Source organism: Budorcas taxicolor, chromosome X (genome assembly GCF_023091745.1).
Source record: "Budorcas taxicolor isolate Tak-1 chromosome X, Takin1.1, whole genome shotgun sequence".
Classification (NCBI taxonomy): Eukaryota; Metazoa; Chordata; class Mammalia; order Artiodactyla; family Bovidae; genus Budorcas; species Budorcas taxicolor.
This window is the reverse complement of record NC_068935.1, coordinates 17,662,891-17,690,151: the sequence shown is the minus strand read 5'-3', so window position 1 is coordinate 17,690,151 and position 27,261 is coordinate 17,662,891. Positions and strand designations below refer to the sequence as shown.

Genomic DNA, 27,261 nt, shown 5'->3' with positions numbered 1-27,261 from the left:
TTAAAGAGGAGGATGCTGTTTTGTAGGGAGGAGGCTAGAGAGAGAGAGAGGCGAGTGCCAGTTTTTCTGTTGTGTAGAGAAACTTAATTAGGCTCGGTTAGGAAATGTGATTCGGAGAAGGCAATGGCACCCCACTCCAGGACTCTTGCCTGGAAAATCCCATGGATGGAGGAGCCTGGTGGGCTGCAGTCCATGGGGCTGCTAAGAGTCGGACACGACTGAGCGACTTCTCTTTCACTTTTCACCTTCATGCATTAGAGAAGGAAATGGCAACCCATTCCAGTGTTCTTGCCTGGAGAATCCCAGGGATGGGGGAGCCTGGTGGGCTGCCGTCCATGGGGTCGCACAGAATTGGACACGACTAAAGTGACTTAGCAGCAGTAGCAGCAGCAGCAGCAGGAAATGTGATTTGATTCCCTTTTATCATACTGGGCAGCTGTTGCTTACTTGCTTTTTTTGTGTGTGTGATGAAAGAAATGTCCTTTACTGAGAAAAATTATGTCTGTCTTTTGTATTAAAGAACATCTGAGAGTTACTTTGTCCTGCCCAATTGATTGAGGGCTCTCAGACTGGAAATTAGCCAGAGGTTGGTATGGGCCTCTCATCCAACTGAAAGAGTTCTCTTATACTTTTGAGTATCCTCTCCAGCCTCTCTCTCTGTAGGACCAATGACCAAGTGTCAAGTCTCCTTTGGAAACTTTCACTATGGAAATTATTTTTCAAATTACACAAACTACTGGATAGTTTTGTATCCCGTCCCCACTCTGCACCACCTATAGATGTTCACGTGGTTTTATGAAAGGTTGGTTTTTTGCTGTTTGTTAGTTATCTGAATTAAGCTCTGTGTGGGGGAGGAAATACATGCATTTGTATAAGAAATAGGGAGTTTTTCTTCCTCAACGTTCTCTTTTTGAGCTCTTGGGACTTTGTTTTAACAGGAACATGCAGAGATTTCCCCTCTTGGTGTTAATATCAAGTCCCTCAGGGAGGAAAGGAAGAAAATATTAAATAGTGTGTCTTTTGTTTATAAGTAATCTTAACCACTTGTATTCGCACAGGTACTGATACTATTGTCAGAGCCCCCTTTCCTAGAGTAGATTGTGGGTATTAACTTGAAGTTGAAAAATAATTCTATTAAGCCAAACGAGAGACATACTCAGTTAGGATTGATCTGGGTATAAACCTTTGTTTTCTTCACCCTCCTGATGGTAGTGAAAGAGAAAACCAACTGTTTTGAGTTAATACCAGCTAGTTAGTATGTTGATTAGTTATATGGATGTTTGATTTGCAACTTCCATTGTGGTGTCTAGAGTAAAAATTTTGTTTGAATGTTATTCTTATAATCATATGGAAGTAGTACCGAGTACTACTGGATGGAAAGAAAACTGAAGCATAATATGATGCCCAGTCGTGTTGAAATGTAAGTAAACAGTATCGGTTACTGGAGAGCTTTATTTTACTGTTCCTAGTATTCAGATGGTAACAAGTTTTCTCCTGCATTTTCCAAAATAGACTAACCCTTAATTATAAATGGATCCTAAACCTTCACAGTGTATATATCTTGAAGGATGTCACAAGACTATCTCTTGATTCATTGAAGAAGATAAAAATTATCTCTCATTTCTACTTAGACCAGTGCTGTATTTGAATTTGGAAAGAGCCATGTATTGTTTAAAGAAAATAGTTTGTTTTTAATGAGAAAATAGCTGGGTGCCTGTGGGCATTGACATTGGGGTTAACCAGTCAGATTGACCTACTAGTTTCCTATAGTCAGACTTTGTCTCTGAACTTGGCTTCTATCCTGACTATGGGAGAAGAGGTAGAAATAAAACCATTAACATCATGACTCCTGCTCCCTGTCATTAAAAAAAAAATAATTGTATATATATTATTGAGATATAATTAACATATAACATTGTATAAGTTTAAGATGTACAGTGGGTTGATTTGATATATTTATATATTATACTGATTACTACCTTAGTATTGGCTAACAACTATCACATCATGTTAACTATCATTTCTTTTTTGTGACAAGAACATTTGAAATCTAATCTCTTAGAAATTTTGAAGTATGTAATACACTATTGTTGATCATAATTACTATGCTGTGCATTTTAGATCTCCAGAACTTATTCAGCATTCTAGTTGCAAGTTTGTATCTTTTAACAGCATCTCCCCAATTCCTCCACCACCCAACTCAGCCCCTGATAACCAGCCTTCTAGTCTGTTTCTTTGCGTTTGACCTTTCCGGATTCCATATAAGTGATATAATACACTATTTGTCTTTCTTTGACTTAATCTAACTATAATGTCTCAGGGTCCATCCATGTTGTTGAAAATGGCAGAATTTCCTTCTTTTTCATGACTGAATAATACCTCCATTGTGTGTGTGTGTCTGTGTGTGTGTGCACGCATATCACATGTTCTTTATCCATTCATCCCTTAGCAGACACTTAGGTTTTTTCCATATCTTGGCTAGTGTGAATAATGCTTCACTAAACATGGGAAGGCATTGAAGAGATCTTCAGTATCCTGTTTTCATTTCCTTTGCATATATAAGCAGAAATGGGAATGCTGGACCATGTGATAGTTGTAGTTTAAATTTTTGAGAAACCTCCATACTGTTTTCCATAGTGCGTGCATCAGTTTGCATTCCCACCAACAGTGCGCAAGAGGTCCCGTTTTCTCCACATCCTCACCAACACTCATTATCTCTTGTCTTTTTGGTGACAGCCATTCTAACAGATGTGAGAGGATAACTCCGTGTAGTTTTGATTTGCATTTCCCTGATGATTAGTGATATTGAGTACCTTTTTATGTACCTTATTGACCATTTTCTTTGGGAAAATGTCTGTTCAGTCCTCTGCTTTTTTCTTAATCTGCCCTTTTCCCATAGGGTTTTGACTACTGTTTCTTAGAGCCAGGCTCAGTTACTTTTGTAAGACCCCAATAGTACTAGTTCTAGTCATTTCTTGTTTTTCCTTTGGTACCTGGCTTATCATGAACTAAGGTGCACAGGTAATGTGAAAAAGCAGATGGGTTTCTTTTTAAAAAGGATCTTTTCTTATGTCACCACACACATAAATATTGTCTCTTATTGCAGATTCAAATCCAGAAAGATATACGGGTGCTTCTTAAGAAAAAAAGAAAAAATCTGTAAGTATTTGTCCTTTAAAAATTCTAAATTTGCAATCTTGTCAGCTTTTGGAGAAAGTTCAGTGACCAAACTAATAGACATTTTTCCTCTCTTTATATTGGAAAAGCCCTGCCAATATTTATGTATTAAAAAGGCATTATTTGGAAAAGTAAAATATGAGAACTTTTTACTCTGGACAGCTTCTAAGATTTAAAACATCTGTCACTCATTTATGAATGGGGAAGTGATAATTAAAGTCTAAATATAATCTTTTTTTTTTTTTAACCAAAAAGTGGAGTCACGATTGGAGTTCCAGTTCTGACTCCTGAGGCAATGTGTCTCTGAAAAAGTTATTTAGTTTCCCTTTGCCTCAATTTCTTCATCTGTAAAATGAGCTTAATAGTAAGTGTCCAGTGAATGGTTCATTAATATTGATGAAGTTGAATCTGTAGTAGTGTATACTTTATCCAATAAATTGAAGCTTAATTTTAGTTATCATTTCTTAAAATGATTTAAATATATTTCTAATCTTCAAAAATCTAAGCATCAGTGCTATCCTTCATGTTACACCTACTCTAGACTATAATATAGAATGAAAGAAATAAAACAGAGCACCTAAAATTATAATTTTAGTGTTTGAGCCTTGGACCTTGAAAATTACCTAGTTCAGGAGTTCCCAAACATTTACTTTTAGACAGTACCCTGATCAGTGAAGACTTTTTACTGGTCCATGGTGAAGTAAGGGAAATAAGCCCCACAGGCCATGAGATTTTTAAAGCTGAACTTTTTCCATTTGAAAAATTGCTGCTTATTATAAGTGATATCCTTCTAATTTTGAGGAGTTAGACCCGTTCTGTATTTTATGAAATGATGGTGATAGTACATGATAGGTTTTTGTTTTTTATGATCACGCTTGGCCAAAAAAAAAAAAAAAATTGACAGTTGTGTCATTGCCCTCACCATCATTCTTTGTTTATAAAACTTTTACTTGTCTATGATATCTTAAAATCTGAATCCAACTTTCTCATGTAGATGAGGAAATAGACAAGAGGTAATTTAATTTGTTCCAGGTTGTGCAGCTCGTCAAGCTGCTGAGCCAGGACCAAAGCCCCGTATACAATGCTGTCTCTCTTGTATTTCTGGTCTTCTAAGAATTGCTCTCATTATAATAGATTATGAAACTGAAACAAAAGAAATAGTAGTTTTTATGTGCTCATAATTATTTTTGAATCCAAGTATAAAGAAATTCAAAAGACTTAATGTGCTTGTATAGCGAAGATTGCTACAGTTGACTGATTAGGCTGCATTAGAAAAATCTTGAACATGAACAAAGATTTTCATCAACAGACCAAAATTAGTTGTCTCCGAATTCAGCTACACAGGCAGCGTGCTATCCCATGATTGACAAAGGAGATAAGGTAACAGGTTTAGTGTTTCTTTTGGGAAATAGACCATAGTGCAATTGTATGGGCTGTAGGATTCAGGCTCCTATAGTTATTTATACACAGAGAATCTATTTCCTGTTTCTTTTTCCCTCTCCACCCCCACCTCACATGTCCCACACACATAAAAATTCATTGTAATTGGCCTGCAGCCCACTTAGATGTGTAAGAGAAAGAACTACCAAGGTGAAGAGCAGGAGTTTCCAGAAGCTTTAGCAAGAGTATCTGGCCAGTTCAGGAGTCAACAGACACTTTGGAGAGAGTTCTTCAATTGGCATAGTGCCTTGCCTCTCCCAAAGTACACTTCAAAATAGAAATACCTAATTCCCTTATCTCACTCACGTTCGTGAAGCTTGCATGGGTCAGGTGAACAAATGAACGTGAAGAGAGAACAGAATGGAAAATATTTCTCATCCCTAACATGGAGACATTACCTCTCGGAGTACTTTTCCATGGCTTCTTGTATTTGACTTCGTGTGGCATCCTTCTTTAGTTAAGAATTCTTTAATTTCTCAAATGTCAGGTACACCCATAATTCAGTGTAAATAATTTAACTATGTATTGCATTAATAATAATGTTAATAATAAAAATACATATTGAATTTTTTCATTGTCTTTGGAATATCCATGCCCTTTTCTTTACTAGTGCTAATATTTGAGTTAACTGAATGGCTATAAGATTTCAGTCTTCAACAGATTTATCGTCACTGAACTCTTTTATTAATCTCAGTTATAAGATATATTTTCTACTGAAGAGCAAAGCGAGGTTTTGTTGTTTTATTTTGTTTGTTATTTGCCACAGTACAGTTTCACATTATGGTGGCCTGGTAGCTGAATCATAGTGACTTATTTAGCCATTTTGTAAGAAGTGGTTTAAGACTACCTTGCTGCGTAACTTTTTAACAGCGTGAGTACTGGGAAACAACATTCATAGAGAACCAATCTATTAAACTGGTCCTTCCTCTAGCAAAGGCCAGAGGATAGGGCATGTAGCCAAAAAAGATGTAAGTTGCAAAATTCTCCCTGTAACACAAAGGCTGTGGGAAATAGCACCGCAGGTTAACAGATTTTTTTTTTTTAACCTGGGCTCAGGGTTGGCAGCTCACAGCTGTATTGATTTATTATAATTAGTAGATAAGATGATAGGAGACAGATGTGTAACAAATAGCAAAGCTAATAGTCTATATATTTCTCATTCAGATAACACATTTATAACTGTGAGTTAATTTGTCAGATATGTAATCCGATTGTTTTTAATTAACTTATGTTAAGCTCATAAAGAAAAAAATACCCAGTACACGGAAGACTTTACAGACAAAAAGTCTACACCATGCATGATGGACCGTTTAATGTAGTAGCAGGGTTTTGTCTAGAGGGACCTGTAGCAGATCCCCTTTAGCAGCAGCTGTAGGGATTGGGGTTGTCATTGTTGTTGTCTGCTTCCCTTCTACAGCACTGAACCCTTTATATTTCTCTCTGAACACATAACTCCTAGAACTTAGTTTCTCTCCCATTTTTCATGATGTCTGATAAAGTTGAAGCTGATGTCTGATAACATCATGTCTTGTTGGCAGGTGCCACTTCTAGCATGATATATCCTCAAAATTCCTTATATGTAAGCTTTGGATTAAATTATATCCAACCCACTGTCAACTTTGGAAAGCTTTAAAAAATCAAGTGTTTTTAAAAATAAAAATCAAGTGTGTTTCAATCACTTAAAATGAGGAAGATAAATGTACTTGTACTCAGTGTGAAGTGTGTAGGCACAGCATTGTATGAGGCTCCCACATTTCAACACACGACATCTCCTTATTTCAACATATGTAGATAGGATCCCAATTATATATCCTGTGACCTAGAAAAAGCAATATCTGATGCATGCTGGGCATGTTCTTAACGCATTATGGGAGGGAATGCATGCTCGAGCAAGAAAGGGCATTTTCAACATGGCAGCTGAGGTGCTTTCTTTGCTGGGGAAAGCTGGGAAGAGACTAGCAGGATGGCGACTTCAGAAGTTAATATCCATCCAGGTGATGAAACAAACAGGTTTGGTTCATCTTGTTAGAGATGTTACCAAAGATCAGTCATAGCTGTGAGACTCTTCTAGTCAAACTAGCTAGGCAGGCGTACAGTGTGTGGTATAGAGCGTCTGTCTAGTCATCCTAGGTGTTTGCTTTTCTTTTGCTTTTTTTTTTCAGCTTTCAAATGTATTATAATTACTGTATACTTCAGAAGTTTGACTGTATAAGCTATTTCATATTGATTAGATTGACTTACCAACTTTGAGTCACATGAGACTTACATAGAGCAGATAGATTATATTTCACATGATTATTCAGTCCTACAAACTGTCTGAAAGCAAAAGATCGTACTAGCTACTCTTGCTGCCTTTTATTTTCTTAAAATATTAACATTTAAAAAGTTTTAATATTGAAATGTAAGGTTAATTATGTTGTAATGTAGTACCTATGAAGTTTGATTTCATTAACCAAAGCAACTGTTTTCTTCAATGTGTATATAACCTTTCTCCTATATGTTTTAAAATCACTTGAAACTTTTTAATAGTGTGTGAAAGAAAATAGGAATTTTTAAAAAAGCACTTCACCCCTTTACAAAAGTCTCGTTGATGCAATATCTTTGTCGAAGTATGATCTTTTAAAGTGCAACAGGTATGCATATCTGTTTTAATCTCTTGGAATTTTTATAATTGTTTTCTGATTTAATGTTTAGTGGATATAGGCTTATCCTTTTCAGAAGGCAAATTATCTCTTTATTTGGCATTTAAATTACTCTTAACTGATGTGTGATTTGAGAATGTGATTTCTTAAAGTAGCACTGACAGTTAATCATTGATTATCACATTGCTGTCTCTTACATTTTCATAAGGAAATATATCAAGGACAGATGAAGTATATTTGTCTCTACCACATGTCTCAACTTGGTAGATGCATGGATCCTTGCTTGGTTTAGACTGTTTTCTAAAACTTTTGGAAAAAAAATATCTTGGCATTGACTTTAGTTTATTATATTTTCTCTTTCTTAAATGGGTGTTGTGTCACATGCTACTGGGAAAGATGATGATTTCTTTTAAATTCAGCCTTTAATCAGTATGTCACATTTGTTTACGTTGTGTGCTGGAGCTTCATGTATTACTAATGCTTTTTGTGTTTAACCCAACTGTCTCAGAGTGTTTGAAGTAACTGGAATGAAATACTTCATTAAACTTGGCCTCAAAACAAGAAGCAAATTAAAATTACACCTGATTTTCACTTATACTTCTAGGACGTACTGGGCAGCTTAAGGGCTCCCTGCCCCGCCCCCACTGCTATAAAAATGCCTTAGACTGTAGGACAGATCAGTGCTCAAAGTTGTCATCAGGATTTTTTCATACACAAAGTTTGTCACTCTTACCTATTTAAATTATACCAGTATGACCCAGGTCGCAGACAGTACAGCTAAAAGCATGGACTTTAAAATCCAGTAGACCTGGATCAGAATCCCTAGTTAGCTGTGTTATCTTGGTCAGATGATCTGTCTGAGACTGTTAGATCATCAGTTATAAGTTATATCCCTAGGGTAATTAGTTCAAAGAGTGTTTCTGAAGGATTAAAGGAAATAGTGTATCTAAAGGACTGAGCACAGTCTTAGCCCATAGTACAAGCTCATTAAGTGGTTATTAATCTGATTCTCAGGCTTCCCAGGTGGCTCATTGGTAAAGAATCCCCCTGCCAATGCAGGAGATGCAAGAGACGCAAGTTCGATCCCTGCGTCAGGAAGATCCCCTGGAGGAGGGCATGGCAACCCACTCCAGTATTCTTGCCTGGAGAATCCCATGGACAGAGAAGCCTAGCAGGCTGCAGTCCATGGGGTCACTGAAGAGCTGTACACAACTGAGTGAGCATGCAGTCCGATTCCCAAATGGACTGCTGAACATCAACAGGAATGATTGGCTATCCCCTGACTGAAGCTGACACCCTGCCCTTTCCAGCTGCAACACAAGTGCATCATTTGATTTTAAGGAAGTGCAACTCAGAGTTCATGTCCTCCTGGTGAGACAGCAGTATCCCTCTTCATACATGGCAGGACAGCATTTGTGAAAGGCATCCGTGAAAAGGCACATGATACAAATTCTATAATCCTCTTGCTTTTGTAACAAGTTGTCTTTTTCCTCTGTGGAAAAGGCAGTTTGTCCAGTTTCATGTTTTCTATCAAGCAACTAAACACATGTTCAAGTTAATTACCAGGGATGTTTAAGAGTATACCATTTCCTGGAGTGTTGGCCTAGACAAGTGATTTTTTTAAAAGATGACTAAGATTGGTTGTCTTCTGGCTATTGCCCTTAACATCCATTTTTACTTTATAGTTTCAGAGCAATCCCATCTCCATTCTTATTTCAGTCAACAAGTTTATTGAACACTTCGTACACAGAGGTACAAGTGTAGGAAGATTCAGCAGCGAACAATAAACTCTGCCTCATAGAACCTTTATGTTCTAATGGAGGCCTTGAAAATAAACATGAAAGATAAAGCATATGAAGTAGTAGTATTAAGTACTAAGAGAAATCAAGATGGGCTGTGATTTTGGAGTGACTGGAGAAGGCCTTGGGCTTCCCAGGTGGCTCTGTGGTAAAGAATCTACCTGCAATGTAGGAGACGCAAGAGACCTGAGTTTGATCCCTGGGTCAGGAAGATCCCCTGGAAGAGGGTATGGCAACCCATTCCAGTATTCTTGCCTGGGAAATCCCATGACTGGAGCTTGGTGAGCTATAGTCTATAGCATCACAGAGTCGGACATGACTTAGCATCTGAGCACAGAGAAGGCCTTACTGAGGGGGTGATATTTGAATAAAGGCAAAAAGGAGATGAGAAAATAAGCTGGGCAGGTATCTTGGAAGAACATTCCAGGCAGAGAGAATAGCGTGTACAAGAGCCCTGAGGCAGGGTCATGCTTGTTGTGTCCCAGAAACATCAAGGAACAAGTGGCAGAGTAGCAGAAGGAAACGGACAGAGTCGCAGATGAAGGCAGAAACTTGAGGTGGGGGACAGGTCCCTTCTCATAGATCAGAGTAAGGACTACGTTTGTTTCTGAATGAGTCACATGGGGATTCTTTGAAAGGTTTTGAGCAGAGGAATGACATGATCTAGCTCACAGTTGAACTAGAGCACTCTGGCTGCTGAGTTTAGAATTTGTTATAAAGGTGGAAGCAGGAAGCTTACATTGGCTATTGGAGTTCTCCAGGTGAGAGGAGATAGTGGCTTGAGCCAGGTTGGTATGTGTGGAGATGGTGAGAAGTAGTCAAATTTGGTATCTGTTTTGTGAGTAGAGCTGGTAGGATTTGCTGATGAATTGGCTGTGGAATTGTGAGAAAGAGAGGGGAATGAAAGTGAACCTGATTGAAGGCTTTTGGTTAAAGCAACTGGAGCTGCAGAGACGGGCAAGACTGAGTGGGCTATTTGTGGAAGGATGATCAGCAGCTCAATTTCCTATTAATGCATATGTATTAAATGAATATGTAACTGATATCTAAATGGATCTGTTGAGGAAGCAGTTGGATATACAAACCTAGTGCCTAAGGGAGACTTCCAGGCTTAGCGGAGAAACTTTGGGATCATCACCATATATATGCTATTTAAAGCTATGAGCCTAAATGAGATCACCTTGGGAGTGAGCTTAGATAAAGAAGAGGTTCAAGGACTGAACACTATAGCATTGAGAGGTCTGGGAGATGAGGAAGAAGCAGCAATGAAGATGGAGAAGGAATGGTCAGGGAAGTTGGAAGAAAACCTGAAGAATGGGTTCTCCTGGAAGCCAAGTGAAGAAGTTTCCAGCAAGAAAAGAGGGGTCAACTGGGCTAAAGGCTGGTGGTGAGTCAAGGGCGGGTTGAGGCCTGAGCTTTAACTGACCTTGGGATCTGACAACATGGAAGTCATTGGTGACCTTGAGCAAAGCAATTTTGTGGAACAGGAGGAGGAAACCTGAGCTAAGTGGGGTCAAAAGAAAATGGGAGATAACTGGGTGACAGGGCATAGGGACAACTCTTTAAAGGAGTCTTACAGAGAAGGAGAAGGTTTCCTAGGTGGTGCTAGTGGTAAAGAACCCACCTGCCAATGCAGGAGACTTAGAGACACAGGTTCGATCCCTGGGTTGGGAAGATTCCCCAGAGAAGAGCCTGGCAACCCACTCCGGTATTCTTGCCTGGAGAATCCCATGGACAGAGGAGCCTGGTGGACTATAGTCCAAACAGTTAGACATGACTGAAGTGACTTAGCACACACACACAGAGAAGGAGAAGAAATGGAACCATAGGCAGAGAATAAGGTACGAGAGAGGGAATGGTTTTTAAGATGAAAGAAATCATAGCCTGTTAGGATGTGGGTGGGACTAGTTCAGCAGAGCAGGAGAAATTAACGAGGCAGGAAAAGGAAGAATCAATAGAGCAGCGGGACGCGGGAGCCTGGTAGGCTGCTGTCTATGGGGTCACACAGAGTTGGACACGACTGAAGCGACTTAGTAGCAGCAGCAGTAAGGTCTTTCTAGTCTAGACAGGGGCTTCATGCATGAGTGAAGGGGTTGTCCTTGGCTGGGCGCATCACCAGCCCATCTCTAGTCACAGGAGAGAGGAGAGATGTGGCCACAGATGCAAGTAGTTGCAGACACGCTGGTGGGAGTCTGTGGACGTTCTCTTCAGACGGTTTCAGTTTTCTCAGCCAAATGGTAAGCCAGGTCAGCAGCTGAGGTTGAGGACAGTGAAGGAGACTCAGTGGTCTGAAGAGAGAAAACAAAGCATGAACCCCAGGAGAGCAAGCCTGTGGATGGCCTAGGGCAGGGCAGCATGGCTTCTCTGCAGCTTCAAGGGTCCATTTGAGGGAGCAGCCATGGATCTAAAGGGGGATGTTCAGCTCTGTTGGGTGTTTCTCCAGCCAAATTCAGCTGCATGGGGAAGGGTGCAGATGAGGTGGTGAAATGGATTTAACCAGGTCGTGGTTTAGCCGAGTGAGTACACCGAAGTGGGAGAGGGGCAAGAGGGTTGAGAGTGTATTCCAGGGACCAATACCACACACCCATGGAAGGTTAAGCTGGATCAGACAGAGGACTTTCCCAGCAGTGCCATGAAGTAGATAACAGACACAAGCAGTATTCCCGATGACACATGATGCTGCTGGTACAGAGCTTTTACGTGAGAGGTCATATGTCTTGTCCAGAGTCACATTTAAGAGCAGATACTGAGTTGAGAAGCCAGATCTCCTTTGATTAGGGTGTTTACCACCCAACCTATCATTAAGCTTTCTTCTAATATAATAGCAGGGTGTTTAATCTTGAGTTACCAAATCATTATACACATGTGTCTCTTGTAGTGACATTCTAGTAGCATTGACTCTGAAATAATATGACTTAGATCACAAAAGGGAACCAGCACTTTAAAAGCAGAAAGCTCGAAAGCGTCTGCTCTGCTGCTTGCTGTTTTCTGATACATCCTGCAGTTCTGCCGCCAGCCATTCCCTAGTCCATGAGGACCATCCTCATTTCCCAGTCTTTGTCCTCTCCTTTTGAAAACATCCCCATCCTTTACACCAACCCCAAATACTGTGCCTTTTTTGTGAAACCTTCCTAGATGGTTCTCCTTCCTCCTTCATCTCTCCCCTGCCCCTGCTCCCCAAACTGGGTGTAATCTGATCCCTTTTTGGACTACCTTTTGTTCTTGCTTCTCTGATGGGATCTATCATAGTCTACTATATATGTTTGTGAACTCATCTCCCTGCCCCCTACCATACATATGGACATGCAGGTGTGCATGCAAAGGATTGAGAGCATGTTTTACTCATCTTTGTATTATGTGCTCAAAACATACATAGTAGGTGTTCAAATTTTTTTAAAAAAATTACTTTATCAGCAGACTGTGTGTAATGCTGGAAAATTTTTGAGAAACAAGGATTTTTAAATGATAGGCCAAAGTGGGCAGAGGCTGGCTGGGAGTGGGGGGTGCTTGAAAGAGCACCAAACTTGGGGACAGACCTTGGATACAATTTGCACTGACACTCATTCACTTCCCTTGGAGCTGAAAGATCAGACAGCATCAGTGGCTCAAATACTCAGCTGAAATGGAGGTTCCATGGAGTCCCTTCAGGTGCTTACACAGCTTCCCCAACTGAAGCAACTCTGCTTTTTTCTTTTATCTATACTTGTGTTTCCATGTCCATATAAGATTTTATTCAAATGAGTGACCCATACCCACATCATGCCCCCAGCCTCAGCACCACCAGAAAAAACTAGAAAACTTCTAGACTAAATGATCTCTCTTTACCTCAGTGTTCTTTGAGCCTTGTGGGGTGTGTGTGTGTGTGTGTGTGTGTGTGTGTGTATACTATGAGGATTAAGTAGATGTTTCCCTACGTCTAAGACTTAAGGGAAATCTGTGTAAAAAATTAAGTGTATATAACAACACAGTTGACGAAAAGCATACAGCGCAGTTTAAATCCAGCTAGTTTGTAATATTGTCAAAAGCTGTCTTCTGCTTCTTCAGCCCCATTTTTCAAATGAGAATGAAGTGATACTCCCCACTTAGGGGGATTTTATCAGTCTAAAGACTTGTTTGTCTTCTGGTATTGTCCCTGAGAATTTATGTATTGAAATAAGTATTTATTTTGAATTAATTTCCTTTCAGTACTTATTTATATTATCAGTAAGGAATTATTTTTAAAACTGTGTGTGTAAGTAGACTATCATCTCTGAGTACCCTTTAAGGTTTATAAAGGAGTATTATAAAATATTTGTTATAATAAAGGGGTGCTGGGTTTGATAGGGTTGAGAACTACTAGTCTGTGCTGCATACTTAGATGCTTAGATGTTTAAAAATGATGGCATAATCAAGGATCAGAATGAGTGGTAGACATTTCTAGTGATGTGGGAAATTAGGAAAAGGAGAGATTATCATGGATTTGGGTAGTCATGGAATGTTTGAGGAGGAGAGGATTGTTAGAGGGGATCTTGCATACTGAGGATCAGGCACTATGATAGACCCTTGGTGCGTTCTATCTTGAAAAAAAAAAAAAGGATGACGAGACTTGTCAGAGAGATGGAGAAAGCAATTTTTAGGTATATTGTTGTTTAGTAACTCAATTGTGTCTGGCTCTTTGTGACCCCATGGACTGTAGCTCTCTAGGCTCCTCTGTCCATGGGATTTCCCAGGCAAGAATACTGGAGCAGGTAGTTGTTCCCTTCTCCAGGGGATCTTCCCAACCCAGGGATCAAACCCACATCTGCTGCATTGGCAGGCATATTCTTTCCACTGAGCCACCAGGGAAGCCCTTTTCTAGGTATAGTAAAGCATGAAGTTAAAGTTGCAAGGGCCCCAGGAAATTGTAAGGGTGGTGTCAACCCTTGGTGTTCATGGATGGATTCCAGGGAATCCAGGAATTCCCTGAATTTGAGTATACCATTTTGCATATCTCTCTGAGGAGAACTGGGTTTATAGTTCTCATTGAATTCTGAAAGTGGTCCATCACCCCTAGGAAATTAAGGCCTGCTGATCTAACCAAATCTTATGCTCAGAGGCTTTGCCCAAGGTTACATAGCTAGTCAGTGACAGAGATGGGGCCTGAATCGCGGGTCGTTTCATCTGTAGTTTCTTGCTCATTTCACCATGCTCAGTTGAACAACATGAACAAAAGCAGAGCAGGTTTAAGGATTATGTTACCATTTTATAGTAATTGGCGTAAAAAGGCACAACTGGCTTGGGGTCAGTGGTCGATTTTCATAGGAGTTGCAGAAGGATGCACTTTACTTTGGCTCCTCAAAGTGAGCTAATACTTACTTTAGTTTTTTCTAGTTGAAATATACTGCTACTCACCAAAATAGCTTTCTCAACTGAAGGCAAGCTCCTGGAGAAAGATTATTCTCCACGAGGCTGTTTCTGCAGTTCCTTTCCAATTGGCACTGGTTTTCTGACCTGCAGTGGCCTCCAGTTTCCTGCCAAATCAAATGAAAACTACTTCGCCTGATTTGTCAGATCGTGTACTACTGTGGCCTGTACTGCTGTGGCGAGTGCTCTGTGCCCCAGTCAGGCGAGTGTCCTTACTATTCGCACTCATTCCTCTCCTAGAGTCTTTTCATTCCTCTCTTCATGTGGTTCCCCAGCCCAGAATGACCTCTGTCCTTTTCCTTTGTTTCCAGATCCCCAACATAAGGTCCAGCTTAAGTCTAATCTCCACAAAGCTTCCCTTTGTAACTGTGGACCATTTTGCACTTGCCCTGAACTGCTATCACATTAATTGCTTGCACTGCGCACCACAGGACTTAGGCATTTCTACAGACTCTTCATTGGAAAGAAGGTCGAGTGGTCACTTTGGGAATGGGGTTCCAGGAAGTCCAAGGTGGGACTCAGGGCACCCCCAATCCCTGCTTCAGCCAGAGCAATTCCACTTTAGTGTTTACTCCACTTTAGTGTTTACAGATGGGAAGTTTTCACTCGTGTTTATTTGATGAAATGGGTTAGCTGCGCCTTTCTCCTGCAAACAAAGTTTGAAAAACACTGGATCTATCTTGTGTGCTGATAACTGTTAACTCATAATGAGCAGGAGCCAGGAGACTTACACTGCCTTGGACTTAATACTGCCACTCCCAGGCAACTGGTGCAATTTGAGCACAAAACAGACATGTAGGAAATGATTTGTTGATTATATTAGTCCAATTTGGGGGATAGGCAATAATGAATAGCATTACTAAAAAATTATCTTAATAAAGAACTCTGGGTTGATCATTGAGAAATAAACCAAAATTGGTGGATTTATTTCCCCTCTTTTGAAAAAGTCAAATACTATTTAAAGCTGTTCAGTTTACATATGCATATTGAAGAGAAACCTCAGTATTGGCATTCTCTACTCTCCTAAAATTTAGCCAAACTTAAATATCACATGCATGTGCTTTAGTTGCTATAGTGTTATACAACTGACTTGTAGAGTCACGCGCAGTATACCAGATAACCTACAAAAATTACATCTAAAATTTATGGCCATAATGATTAAAACTGGAAAATACCAGTCTTTCAGACCAGTTATTTCCGCTTTCTCGTATCAAATCAATGATAGAAACTAATAAAAACCTGGGTATTTAAATCAATGGTGCTATCAACTTGTTAATACTCTCTTGTTTTGGTTTTGTTTTCCCTGCTCTCTGCCTGGTTCATTGTCTTCACCTGCAGGTGTACTTTGTTGTCGGCTTCCAAAGATTACTAACTCTTTCTGTATCCTTAAAATTGAACTGCCTTGACTATTCTGCTACTCTTACTGCTGCTCCCATTATTGCCTTCTTCAGCAAAATCAGGCTTTCCGAAGCCAAAGAATAACAAGAAATAAACACCATTTTAGAAGCCTTGCCACCATGAAACTTAAGCAAAGTGTGCTCACCATTATTTTGCTGCCTATCCACCTGTTAATAACAATATACAGTGCCCTTATATTTATTCCATGGTATTTTCTTACCAATGCTAAGAAGAAAAACGCTATGGCAAAGAGAATAAAAGCTAAGCCCACCTCAGACAAACCTGGAAGTCCATATCGTTCTGTCACGCACTTCGACTCGCTAGCTGTCATAGACATCCCCGGAGCAGACACCCTGGATAAATTATTCGATCATGCTGTCTCCAAGTTTGGGAAGAAGGAGAGCCTGGGAACCAGGGAAGTCCTAAGTGAAGAAAATGAAATGCAGCCAAATGGAAAGGTTTTTAAGAAGGTAAAGCATTTTGGGGCTTTCTGTTTTTTTTTTAAGGGGAAGGTACACTTGACTATAAATCAAGTGCATTTAAAACACGCCAACATTTCATTACAGTGCCTGTAACTAATTCTCCAAAGGTGTTCCTAGTGTCTGTATATTCACTTAAGGGCAATTTTGAGTTCTCCCCATTGAACAGTATTTTAATTACTTGTTTGAGTACATGTGCTAATGTTACACCATCTCTCACTCTGACAGTTAATTCTTGGAAATTATAAATGGTTGAACTATCTCGAAGTGAACCGCAGAGTGAATAACTTCGGTAGCGGACTCACTGCACTGGGACTGAAGCCAAAGAGCACCATTGCTATTTTCTGTGAGACCAGGGCTGAATGGATGATTGCGGCACAGACCTGCTTTAAGTACAACTTTCCTCGTAAGTGTCTGGTGGTTTTGGAGGGAGAGAGTGGGCTGTGCTTACACATGAAACTGTCCTCAGATCCTCTTGTCTTCCAAGCAAGTGTTAAGCTAGAAGCTGTTGACCTTGAGAATCTTAACTGATGAATTTGTGCCCAGTTTGTGGCACTTTCAGTATTTTCCAGTTTCTTTAGGTTTAGAGAGTTAGAATCCTGAGAATTTGTAAGACACATTTGTAACTGCCAGGAAGTTTGAGGCAGGGTGGAAGGGTAAGAGCAGAGACTATGAAATCAAATTAGATTATAAAATATATTCATGTCTGTGAGTCTACCATTAAAAGTTGGGTGAAATAATATATCTAAGAAATGTTTATCATTTAATGTTTGTGTTTATTTTTTATTATGTAGTTGTGACTTTATATGCCACCCTTGGCAGAGAAGCTGTAGTTCATGGGTTAAATGAATCTGAGGCTACCTATCTGATTACTAGTGTTGAACTTCTGGAGAGTAAACTTAAGGTAAATATGACATTTTCTTTTAATTTATGGTAGCATTTGACAGCATAGGAAAATATTAAGTAATGAAGTTGATTGCGGGCCCATATTTAATAGCTGGATTTTCTTTCTGTTCAACAGACTGCATTGATAGATATCAACTGTGTTAAACATATCATTTATGTGGACAATAAGGCTATCAATAAAGCAGAATACCCTGAAGGATTTGAGATTCACAGCATGCAATCAGTAGAAGAGTTGGGATCCAAGCCAGAAAACTGTAAGTAAAGCAAACAAATTTATTAATCGATTCAAGGCTTATTATTCCAGTAGATTAAAGAAATAATACAAGTGAAAACTGGTAAGTCCTCTGATTTAAAAAAAAAGGTTTGTATAACTCAATAAAAAATAACTTTAAAAATGTTTAAAAACTATCAAGACCTTATAATATTAAGATTTTCTCTCTCTCCTCAAAAAGGTAACCACTGTTTGAAAATTTACTAAAGTACTGAAAAGTATTCAATGGTTCAGGGCTTCCCTGGTGGCTCAGATGGTAAAGAATCCGTCTGCAATGCAGGAGACCTGGGTTCCATCCTTGGGTTCGGAAGGTCCCTGGAGAAGGGAGTGGCTACCCATTATAGTATTCTGGCCTGGAGAATTCCATGGACAGAGGAGCCTGGCAAACTGCAGTCCATGGGGTTGAAGAGAGTTGGACACAACTAAGCATGCTTGCATTCAATGATTCAGATTTATGGCAGCTGCTGCCTAACTTTCTTTCCTTTCCTTTTTTTTTTTTTTTTTTTTTTTGTTAAAAACCTACTGTAACCTTCTAATCTGAACCTCATGTAAGGGACAGATCTCAGGCCTTCCATTCAGTAAAATTTTCCTTTATTTTTTTAGTGTTAATGCTACTGATTTTAATCATATCTCTGAGGATACAAACCATAAATAAAACCATACTTGGATTTATTCTACCACCGATATAGTAGTTAGTATTCCTTTTGAAATAAGTGTGTCATATCAAAATGTCAGTTGGTCATCAGGTCAGAGAGGGTTGAACAGTTGAAATACTTCATTTAAATTATTTTCTTTCACATGTTTAATGAGAAGATCACAATACTCTGCTAGATGACGAAGCTGAATCTTTTATAACAGGCAGTCAGCATGCCTGCCCTTTGCTCTGAGGAAAAGTATTTTCTTTATTGCACTGGACAGTGAGCATGCCTGTTCCTTGCTCCAGAGGGAGACACTTTTTGTATCTTCCAAGGCTGTTCACTGTGGAATCATCCTTCAAAAGATAGTCCAGAATAAAGTCTCACAAGATGTGCAGAAACTCAACAGACCCATGGAGAGTTGTGTCTCAACACCAGGTTGACACTGCAAGACTGGGATAAAGTTGACTGAGAAGTCCTGATTGGTTGGGATTTGTTGGCATAAAACTATGGGAGGTAGGGGTCCTCATAATTTTGTGTGAGCCATAACATGATATGCCACATATCCCACCTAGTCTACTCATCTCTACCTTCTTTTATTGTATTTTACAAATGCATGCATCCATAAATTATTAGGGGGGAAAAAGTCCTCATAGCAGATAGTTTGAGAAGCATGACTCTAGCAGACAGGTTAGCAAGCTTCAACTTTTAAATGAAGTTGGATTGGAACACAGTCACATCCATTTGTTTAACAACTGCCTATGGTTTCCTTCACTCTCCAGTAACAAACCTGGGTAGCTTTGGCAGAGAGACCATATGACCCTCCAAGTTTAAAATATTTACTCTATGGTCCTTCGCAATGAAAGTTGGCTGATCCCTGCTCAAGACAGCTGACTGTAATCTGTTGGGAAGACCTCTCTATTTCTTTCCCCCAATCATTCAACAAGCAGAGACAGCACTGGGGCTCAGGACACAAGATGATTAAACGTTCCTAGGCAGACGGCAAGAAGAAACAAAGTTTAGAAACTGTTTAGATATTACCTTTGGTGGAAAATGAAGGGCATCTAAGCCCCTCTAAATTGTCTCTTTTTCTTGGTTTCCTAAAATTCCTGTCTGATTTTGATTAAAAAGAATTGAAGTATGATCTGACCCTGATAGGGAAAGAAGCATTAATTCTGGAAGACCCAAAAGAATCCCCAATCCAGACACATACCAAATATTCTAACTACAGGCATGAGTGAGTGAGTGTGTGTGTGTGTGTGTGTAGCAGAGAGAGAAACAATTTCCTGTTACAGTTTTTATGTCACTGCACTTTCAGTAGTTTCAAGAAATGATTTCCTATAGAGATTTCAATAAGCAACCATCAAAACACAGACATCATTTTGGTTTGATGTCCTTTGGATTTTATTTGCTACTTGGAATCTAATTAAAAATATGTTAAATGTATAATGGTTATCTTATTGTTATCTTATGCAACATCCATGGTTCAATTATTTTTTAAAATAAAATTATTTTTCTAAAAACTTGAAAAAAATCAAGTCCAGTTGGTTTTCAATTAGGAGTGTGTATGAGTGTCATCTATGGAGCCTGTGATCCATTCCAGACATACAAAACCAGAATTTTCAGAGCTGGGGTCCAGAGATAGTATTTTACTTAAGTTCCGTAGGTGATTCTTATGCCCACCACTGGTTAAGAACCAAAATTTAGTCCAACCATTTCATTTTAGACATGAGAAAACTGAGTCTTGAGGACCTCACACATAGTACTCTATCGTCCTAATTCTTCAGATCTTAGATATCTTTCCACAACAAAACCCTGTAAACAGCACTGTGGAGAGGGATTAGGCTAAACATTCAGAAAATGGACAAAATTAAGTTTGAAGTTCTCATTGCAGGTAACCAGAATTGGATAACCATTTTCTTGTTGATGATCAATAGGGAATATTTGTTTTAAATAGTTTATCATTACACCAGAATCTAAAAATCTTACCTTTGTTTAACAATTTAACTTTTAAACTAAAGGAAATGTGCTTTTTCATTCATTTAGTGAGCGTTTCTCCAAATAGACCAACTCCTTCGGACTTGGCTATTGTCATGTATACCAGTGGATCTACTGGCCGCCCTAAGGGAGTGATGATGCATCATAGCAATTTGATAGCTGGAATGACTGGCCAGTGTGAGAGAATTCCTGGGCTGGGGTAAGAGAAAATTATTAAGTGTTCTTAGAACTCATGTTTGATATTCTCTAAACTCAGGCTATAGTAAAACAATAATTGATGTTTCTAATTTACAGTGTCTTTTTCAGAATGGCTAAAATCTTTCTCTTACTTTGTTTTAGACCAAAGGATACGTATATTGGCTACCTGCCTTTGGCTCATGTGCTTGAGTTGACAGCAGAGATCTCTTGCTTTACCTATGGCTGTAGGATTGGATATTCTTCTCCACTTACACTCTCTGACCAGGTGACAAGCTTTTCAGTCTATTGACATGATCATATTAAGTTAGTGTTCAGCTGAGAACAGTTTACTAAAACATGAAATAGTTTAGTTCAGCTAAGACTTTTTCCTTGGCTTCAAAAATAGCTCCCATGAGCAGTATGTTGCTACAGAAAATAACCTTGAGCATTTGTTAGCATTGCTTTATCTATATATTTTAAAATTATTTTGAGACTGATAATTACTTTCATTGTCTTCAGTATTTTATCAACCAAAATGTTACCAAAATATTATTTCTATATGATGCTAGTTGATGTTCATAGAGATGACTTTGAGATGTGGCTTTGCGTTTTGGCTGATCAAAGAAAGTTAAAATTTTTTTCAGTTTTGTTTTAGTGTTTGATCTACCTTAGTTTAGGTTTTTCACCTTTTTTTGTTTTTGTTTGAAAGTGATGGTCTGTGCTATGTGTGATATGTTATTAGTAAAAATGCTCAGTTTACCAAAATACCCCATTTTCTTTTATCCTGGATCAGAGTTTCTCCTGTAAGAAAGACTGAAATGTGCTAGGAGAAAGCATCTACAGGACAAAACACTAATGTCCTCATACCTCAGACTTGTAGGTTATGATAGTTGGAACAGATAACTCATAGAGCAGTAGAGAGCAAATTCCATGTGTAAATGTTTGTCTTTGCTCTTCCTAATACTTAAATTATAACCTTTTTTCTGCTAAGGTTTCTTTCCTTGATCCTATTTACTTTTTGTTTACTCTAGTCCAGCAAAATTAAAAAGGGAAGCAAAGGAGACTGTACTGTACTGAAGCCTACACTCATGGCTGCTGTCCCGGTGAGTATAGCATGTCAGTGTCATCCATGGCCTGCACTTGGACTTTAAAAAAAGTAACCCTCTTAAATATTTGTCAACATTTTAAAACAATTTTACTTTGTGGAAATTACAGTAAAATGTGTCCCTTAAAATCTTAGATAAGCATCGGGAAAAGATGAAATGGCAAACTTCTAAAGTGGATGCCTGTAAGGGTTTGCTGATTCTTGAAAATTAAGTGATGAAACTGACCTAGCTCAAATTACCTAGTCTGAGAATTGGTCATAATATTTTAAAGATAGATGACACTCCAAAGATCATTTAGTTTAGTCACTTCATTTAAAAATGAGGCAACTGAGGCCATCCTAGAGAATTGGGGCAGTGTATCCAAGGTTACAGAGCTGGTCCATGGCAGAGCTGAATCTAGAATCCAAGCCTGCTGACCCTTATGGTGGCTAAAGATTAAGGAAACTGTCACATGAGAGAACTCCCAGAGAAAAAAAGTTGAATTCTCAGTTCAGTTCAGTTACTCAGTCGTGTCTGAGACTTTGTGACCCCATGGACTGCAGCACGCCAGGCTTCCCTGTCCCATCACCAACTCCCAGAGCTTGCTCAAACTCCTGTCCATAGAGTAGGTGATGCCATCCAACCATCTTGTCCTCTGTTGTCCCCTTCTCTTCCTGCCTTCAGTCTTTCTCAGCATCAGGGTCTTTTCCAATGAGTCAGCTCATCACATCAGATTGAATTCTAGATATTCAAAATCTTTCTGTGAAATACTGCCTTTAATAAAAATAAGATGTTACATTTTCTAGCCTTGTAATAATAAATTATTAAATATTTAACAATGTTTCTAACTTGTATAGTCAAATATATTCTAGCACTTCAGGCTTTAGAAACTCCAGTGGGAGTATCACTACTGCTTGTATTATGATCAGACTTTACATCTTATCCTATTATCTTTCTAAGAATTATTTTTGCATATGGAAAGCCTGTGATTAGATAATATGTCCAGTCCAAGTTTTTCTAAGAATTACAGATGGAAGATAATTTTTTTTTCCCTTCAAATTACCAAAATAACCAAAGTATTAGATCAGAGTAGCATTTGTTTTTTTATTTAGAGGTGCTGTAGAATTCAGCAAGTTTACAAACTGAAAGGAGAGTCTTCTGATTAAAAGCATAATAAAATGCTGATAATAGGCTTCACAGTACTTAACTATGTTCCAGACACTGTGCTAAGTGGTTTAGATGGATCATCTCACTTAATCCTCCCTAAGACTCTGCTGTTGCTGCTGCTGCTAAGTCACTTCAGTCGTGTCCGACTCTGCTAGGTGGGTCCTTTTATAAAGAAAAAAAAAAAACACTTGCCAAAGGTCACAGAGCCCATAGGTGGTAATTAAAAATTGAACTGTGATGGCAGAGACTTCTTAACCACTGTGGCTGTCTATTTAGGATTGTCTTTGGGAAACAGTATGTTGGGTTTATTACCCAAGATTGGGTTCTTAGGAAACAGTATCAGAGGACATAATTAGGGAGAGGGAAGGACTGAGGAGTCTAGGAAATAATGTCTGAATTTAGGCCTGAAAGATAAACAAGAGTTAGCTGATATGCTGTGTATCTTTTAATTACCTGTTTTTTATTCTTTATTTTGTGTCTTGGGAGGCTAACTCCAGGAGGATTTGCATGTGTTCTGATTGTTGCTGGGGCTTAGCCACTTGTTGGTGCTCATGAGAGATCAGAGGACGGAGAAAGAGGTCTGCCTGTTTACTGACTTTGACTCTTCCCTGCTAAGCTGCCATTTTTGGTAGTTGTTGCCAGTGCTCATTGGACAGTCTCTTTCCTATTGGCTCTAACCAGGTCTTTCCCATGGCAATGGTCCTCCACCAGATTCCAGTAATACTTCTATCCTCTCACTTCTTCAGACCTAGAGATAGTAAACCATCTCCTATGTTACTAGTTCACTGCTGTTTCACCATACCTTATTGGTTCCCCTACCTCCTTCCACTCCTCTTTAAATAAGCCTTTAAAAAACCTTTTTATTGAGAATTGTTTCTGATAGACTCTATTTTCTCAGTTTCTTTCCTGAGTCAGAATAAAAGATACATTTAGTATTGTAATATTCACATACATGATGAGAATTCACAGTAAATCACTACTTATAAGTAATGACTATGGAATGTCATGTAATATTATTAGGTTGAGTTAAAGGACTGAATGTGCTAACAATAAACCCTACCAGTGTGTTGCAACTCTGTTGAGTTCTTTACTCATTAAGGCCTTTCTGTATCTGTGATTGGTATCTAGTGTTGGAAGGAGTGGTGAAAGTAGTTCTCACACATCTGTCTCGCTCCTGTATGCTCTTTTCCACCCAACATATTTTTCTTTTTTAATGACTTATACATGATTTCGCTGTTGGCCATCTGGTGATGGCCATGTGTAGAGTCTTCTCTTGTGTTATTGAAAGAGGGTGTTTGCTGTGACCAGTGCGTTCTCTTGGCAAACTCTATTAGCCTTTGCCCTGCTTCATTCCATATTCCAAGGCCAAATTTGCCTGTTACCCCAGGTGTTTCTTGACTTCCTACTTTTGCATTCCAGTCCCCTATAATGAAAAGGACATCTTTTTGGGGTGTTAGTTCTAAAAGGTCTTGTAGGTCTTCATAGAACCATTCAACTTGAGCTTCTTCAGCATTGGGGCATAGGCTTCAGATTGGGGCATAGGCTTGGATTACTGTGATATTGAATGGTTTGCCTTGGAAACGAACAAAGATCATTCTGTCATTTTTGAGATTGCATCCAAGTACTGCATTTCGGACTCTCTTGTTGACCATGATGGCTCCTCCATTTCTTCTAAGGGATTCCTGCCCACAGTCCAGTTCAGTTCAGTCGCTTAGTCGTGTCCGACTCTTTGCGAACCCGTGAATTGCAGCACGCCAGGCCTCCCTGTCCATCATCAACTCCTGGAGTTCACTCAGACTCATGTCCATTGAGTCAGTGATGCCATCCAACCATCTCATCCTCTGTTGTCCCCTTCTCAAGAGGCAGGTCAGGTGGTCTGGTATTCCCATCTCTCTCAGAATTTTCCACAGTTTATTGTGATCCACACAGTCAAAGGCTTTGGCATAGTCAATAAAGCAGAAATAGATGTTTTTTCTGGAACTCATGTGTTTGCCCTCTGATGCCCTCTCGCAGCATCTACCATCTAACTTGGGTTTCTCTTACCTTGGACATGGGGTATCTCTTCACGGCTGCTCCAGCAAAGTGCAGCTGCTGCTCCTTACCTTGAACTAGGGGTATCTCCTCATGGCCGCCCCTCCTGACCTTGAACGTCGAGTAGCTCCTCTAAGCCCTCCTGTGCCCACTCAGCCGCTGCTGCTTGGACGTGGGGTAGCTCCTCCTGGCCACCGCCCCTGACCTCCGACATGGGGTAGCTCCGCTGGGCATGGGGTAGTTCCTCTCCACTGCCGCCCTGACCTCAGGCATGAGGTAGCTCCTCTTGGCCACTGCCCTGACCTTGGGCGTGGGGTAGCTCCTCCCAGCTGCTGCCCCTGACCTCGGACATGGGGTAGCTCCTCTCGGCTGCCGCTCAGATTATGAACTCCTTATTGCCAAATTCAGGCTCAAATTGAAGAAAGTAGGGAAAACCGCTAGACCATTCAGGTATGACCTAAATCAAATCCCTTATGATTATACAGTGGAAATGAGAAATAGATTTAAGGGCCTAGATCTGATAGATAGAGTGCCTGATGAACTATGGAGTGAGGTTCGTGACGTTGTACAGGAGACAGGGATCAAGACCATCCCCATGGAAAAGAAATGCAGAAAAGCAAAATGGCTATCTGAGGAGGTCATACAAATAGCTGTGAAAAGAAGAGAAGCAAAAAGCCAAGGAGAAAAGGAAAGATATAAGCATCTGAATGCAGACTTCCAAAGAATAGCAAGGAGAGATAAGAAAGCCTTCCTCAGCGATCAGTGCAAAGAGATAGAGGAAAATAGACTAGGAAAGACTAGAGATCTCTTCAAGAATATTCAAGGGAACATCTCCTGCAAAGATGGGCTTGATAAAGGACAGAAATGGTATGGACCTAACAGAAACAGAAGATATTAAGAAGAGATGGCAAGAATACACAGAAGAACTGTACAAAAAAGACCTTCATGACCCAGATAATCACGATAGTGTGATCACTCACCTAGAGCCAGACATCCTGGAATGTGAAGTCAAGTGGGCCTTAGAAAGCATCACTATGAACAAAGCTAGTGGAGGTGATGGAATTCCAGTTGAGCTGTTTCAAATCCTGAAAGATGATGCTGTGAAAGTGCTGCACTCAATATGCCAGCACATTTGGAAAACTCAGCAGTGGCCACAGGACTGGAAAAGGTCAGTACTTATTCCAATCCCAAAGAAAGGCAATGCTAAAGAATGCTCAGACTATGGCACAATTGCACTCATTTCACATGCTAGTAAAGTAATGCTCAAAATTCTCCAAGCCGGGCTACAACAATACATGAACTGAACTTCCAGATGTTCAAGCTGGTTTTAGAAAAGGGAGAGGAACAGAGATCAAATTGCCGACATCTGCTGGATCATCAAAAAAGCAAGAGAGTTCCAGAAAAACATCTATTTCTGCTTTATTGACTATGCCAAAGCCTTTGACTGTGTGGATCACAAGAAACTGTGGAAAATTCTTCAAGAGATGGGAATACCAGACCACCTGACCTGCCTCTTGAGAAACCTATATGCAGGTCAGGAAGCAACAGTTAGAACTGGACATGGAACAACAGACTGGTTCCAAATAGGAAAAGGAGTACATCAAGGCTGTATATTGTCACCCTGCTTATTTAACTTCTGTGCAGAGTACATCATGAGAAATGCTGGGCTGGAAGAAGCACAAGCTGGAACCAACATTGCTGGGAGAAATATCAATAACCTCAGATATGCAGATGAAACCACCCTTATGGCAGAAAGTGAAGAGGAACTAAAAAGCCTCTTGATGAAAGTGAAAGAGGAGAGTGAAAAAGTTGGCTTAAAGCTCAACATTCAGAAAACGAAGATCATGGCATCTGGTTCCATCACTTCATGGGAAATAGATGGGGAAACAGTGGAAACAGTGTCAGACTTTATTTTTTTTTGGCTCCAAAATCACTGCAGATGGTGATTGCAGCCATGAAATTAAAAGACACTTACTCCTTGGAAGGAAAGTTATGACCAACCTAGATAGCATATTAAAAAGCAGAGGCATTACTTTGCCAGCAAAGGTCCGTCTAGTCAAGGCTATAGTTTTTCCAGTGGTCATGTATGGATGTGAGAGTTGGACTGTGAAGAAAGCTGAGCACTGAAGAATTGATGCTTTTGAACTGTGGTGTTGGAGAAGACTCTTGAGAGTCCCTTGGACTGAAAGGAGATCCAACCAGGCCATTCTAAAGGAGATCAGTCCTGGGTGTTCATTGGAAGGACTGACGCTAAAGCTGAAACTCCAATACTTTGGCCACCTCATGCGAAGAGTTGACTGATTGGAAAAGACTCTGATGCTGGGAGGGATTGGGGGCAGGAAGAGAAGGGGATAACCGAGGATGAGATGGCTGGATGGCATCACGACTTGATGGACGTGAGTCTGAGTGAACTCCGGGAGATGGTGATGAACAGCGAGGCCTGGCGTGCTGCGATTCATGGGGTCGCAAAAAGTAGGACATGACTGAATGACTGAACTGAACTGATACATGATTTATTGGTACGATACACATGATACAATTTATATCCCTTGATGGGAGTTTAGATTGAAATATAGCTAAGGTATAATATTATATTAGTTTTAGGTGTACTTGTACTACATGGCTTGTCATTTGCATACCATACACTTTCTTAAAATTAATAGTTATAGGTTGT

The 27,261-nt window shown here is 39.7% G+C and overlaps 1 protein-coding gene across 3 annotated transcripts in view; it reads left to right on the top strand.

The window, feature by feature from the left end:
- ACSL4 (acyl-CoA synthetase long chain family member 4) overlaps window positions 1-27,261 on the top strand; it is a 73,768-nt gene that overhangs the window by 25,284 nt on the left and 21,223 nt on the right. The window contains exons 2-9 of one of the 3 annotated variants that reach the window (XM_052663046.1): window positions 3,107-3,159; window positions 16,072-16,308; window positions 16,546-16,723; window positions 17,112-17,221; window positions 17,339-17,477; window positions 20,176-20,326; window positions 20,467-20,590; window positions 21,336-21,407. In XM_052663046.1, the coding sequence (XP_052519006.1) occupies window positions 16,081-16,308; window positions 16,546-16,723; window positions 17,112-17,221; window positions 17,339-17,477; window positions 20,176-20,326; window positions 20,467-20,590; window positions 21,336-21,407 (1,002 nt within the window). In that variant the 5' untranslated portion in view covers window positions 3,107-3,159; window positions 16,072-16,080. Of the gene's footprint in view, window positions 1-3,106; window positions 3,160-15,891; window positions 16,309-16,545; window positions 16,724-17,111; window positions 17,222-17,338; window positions 17,478-20,175; window positions 20,327-20,466; window positions 20,591-21,335; window positions 21,408-27,261 lie in introns of all 3 variants that reach the window. The other 2 variants (XM_052663045.1, XM_052663044.1) reach the window with 2 other exon arrangements.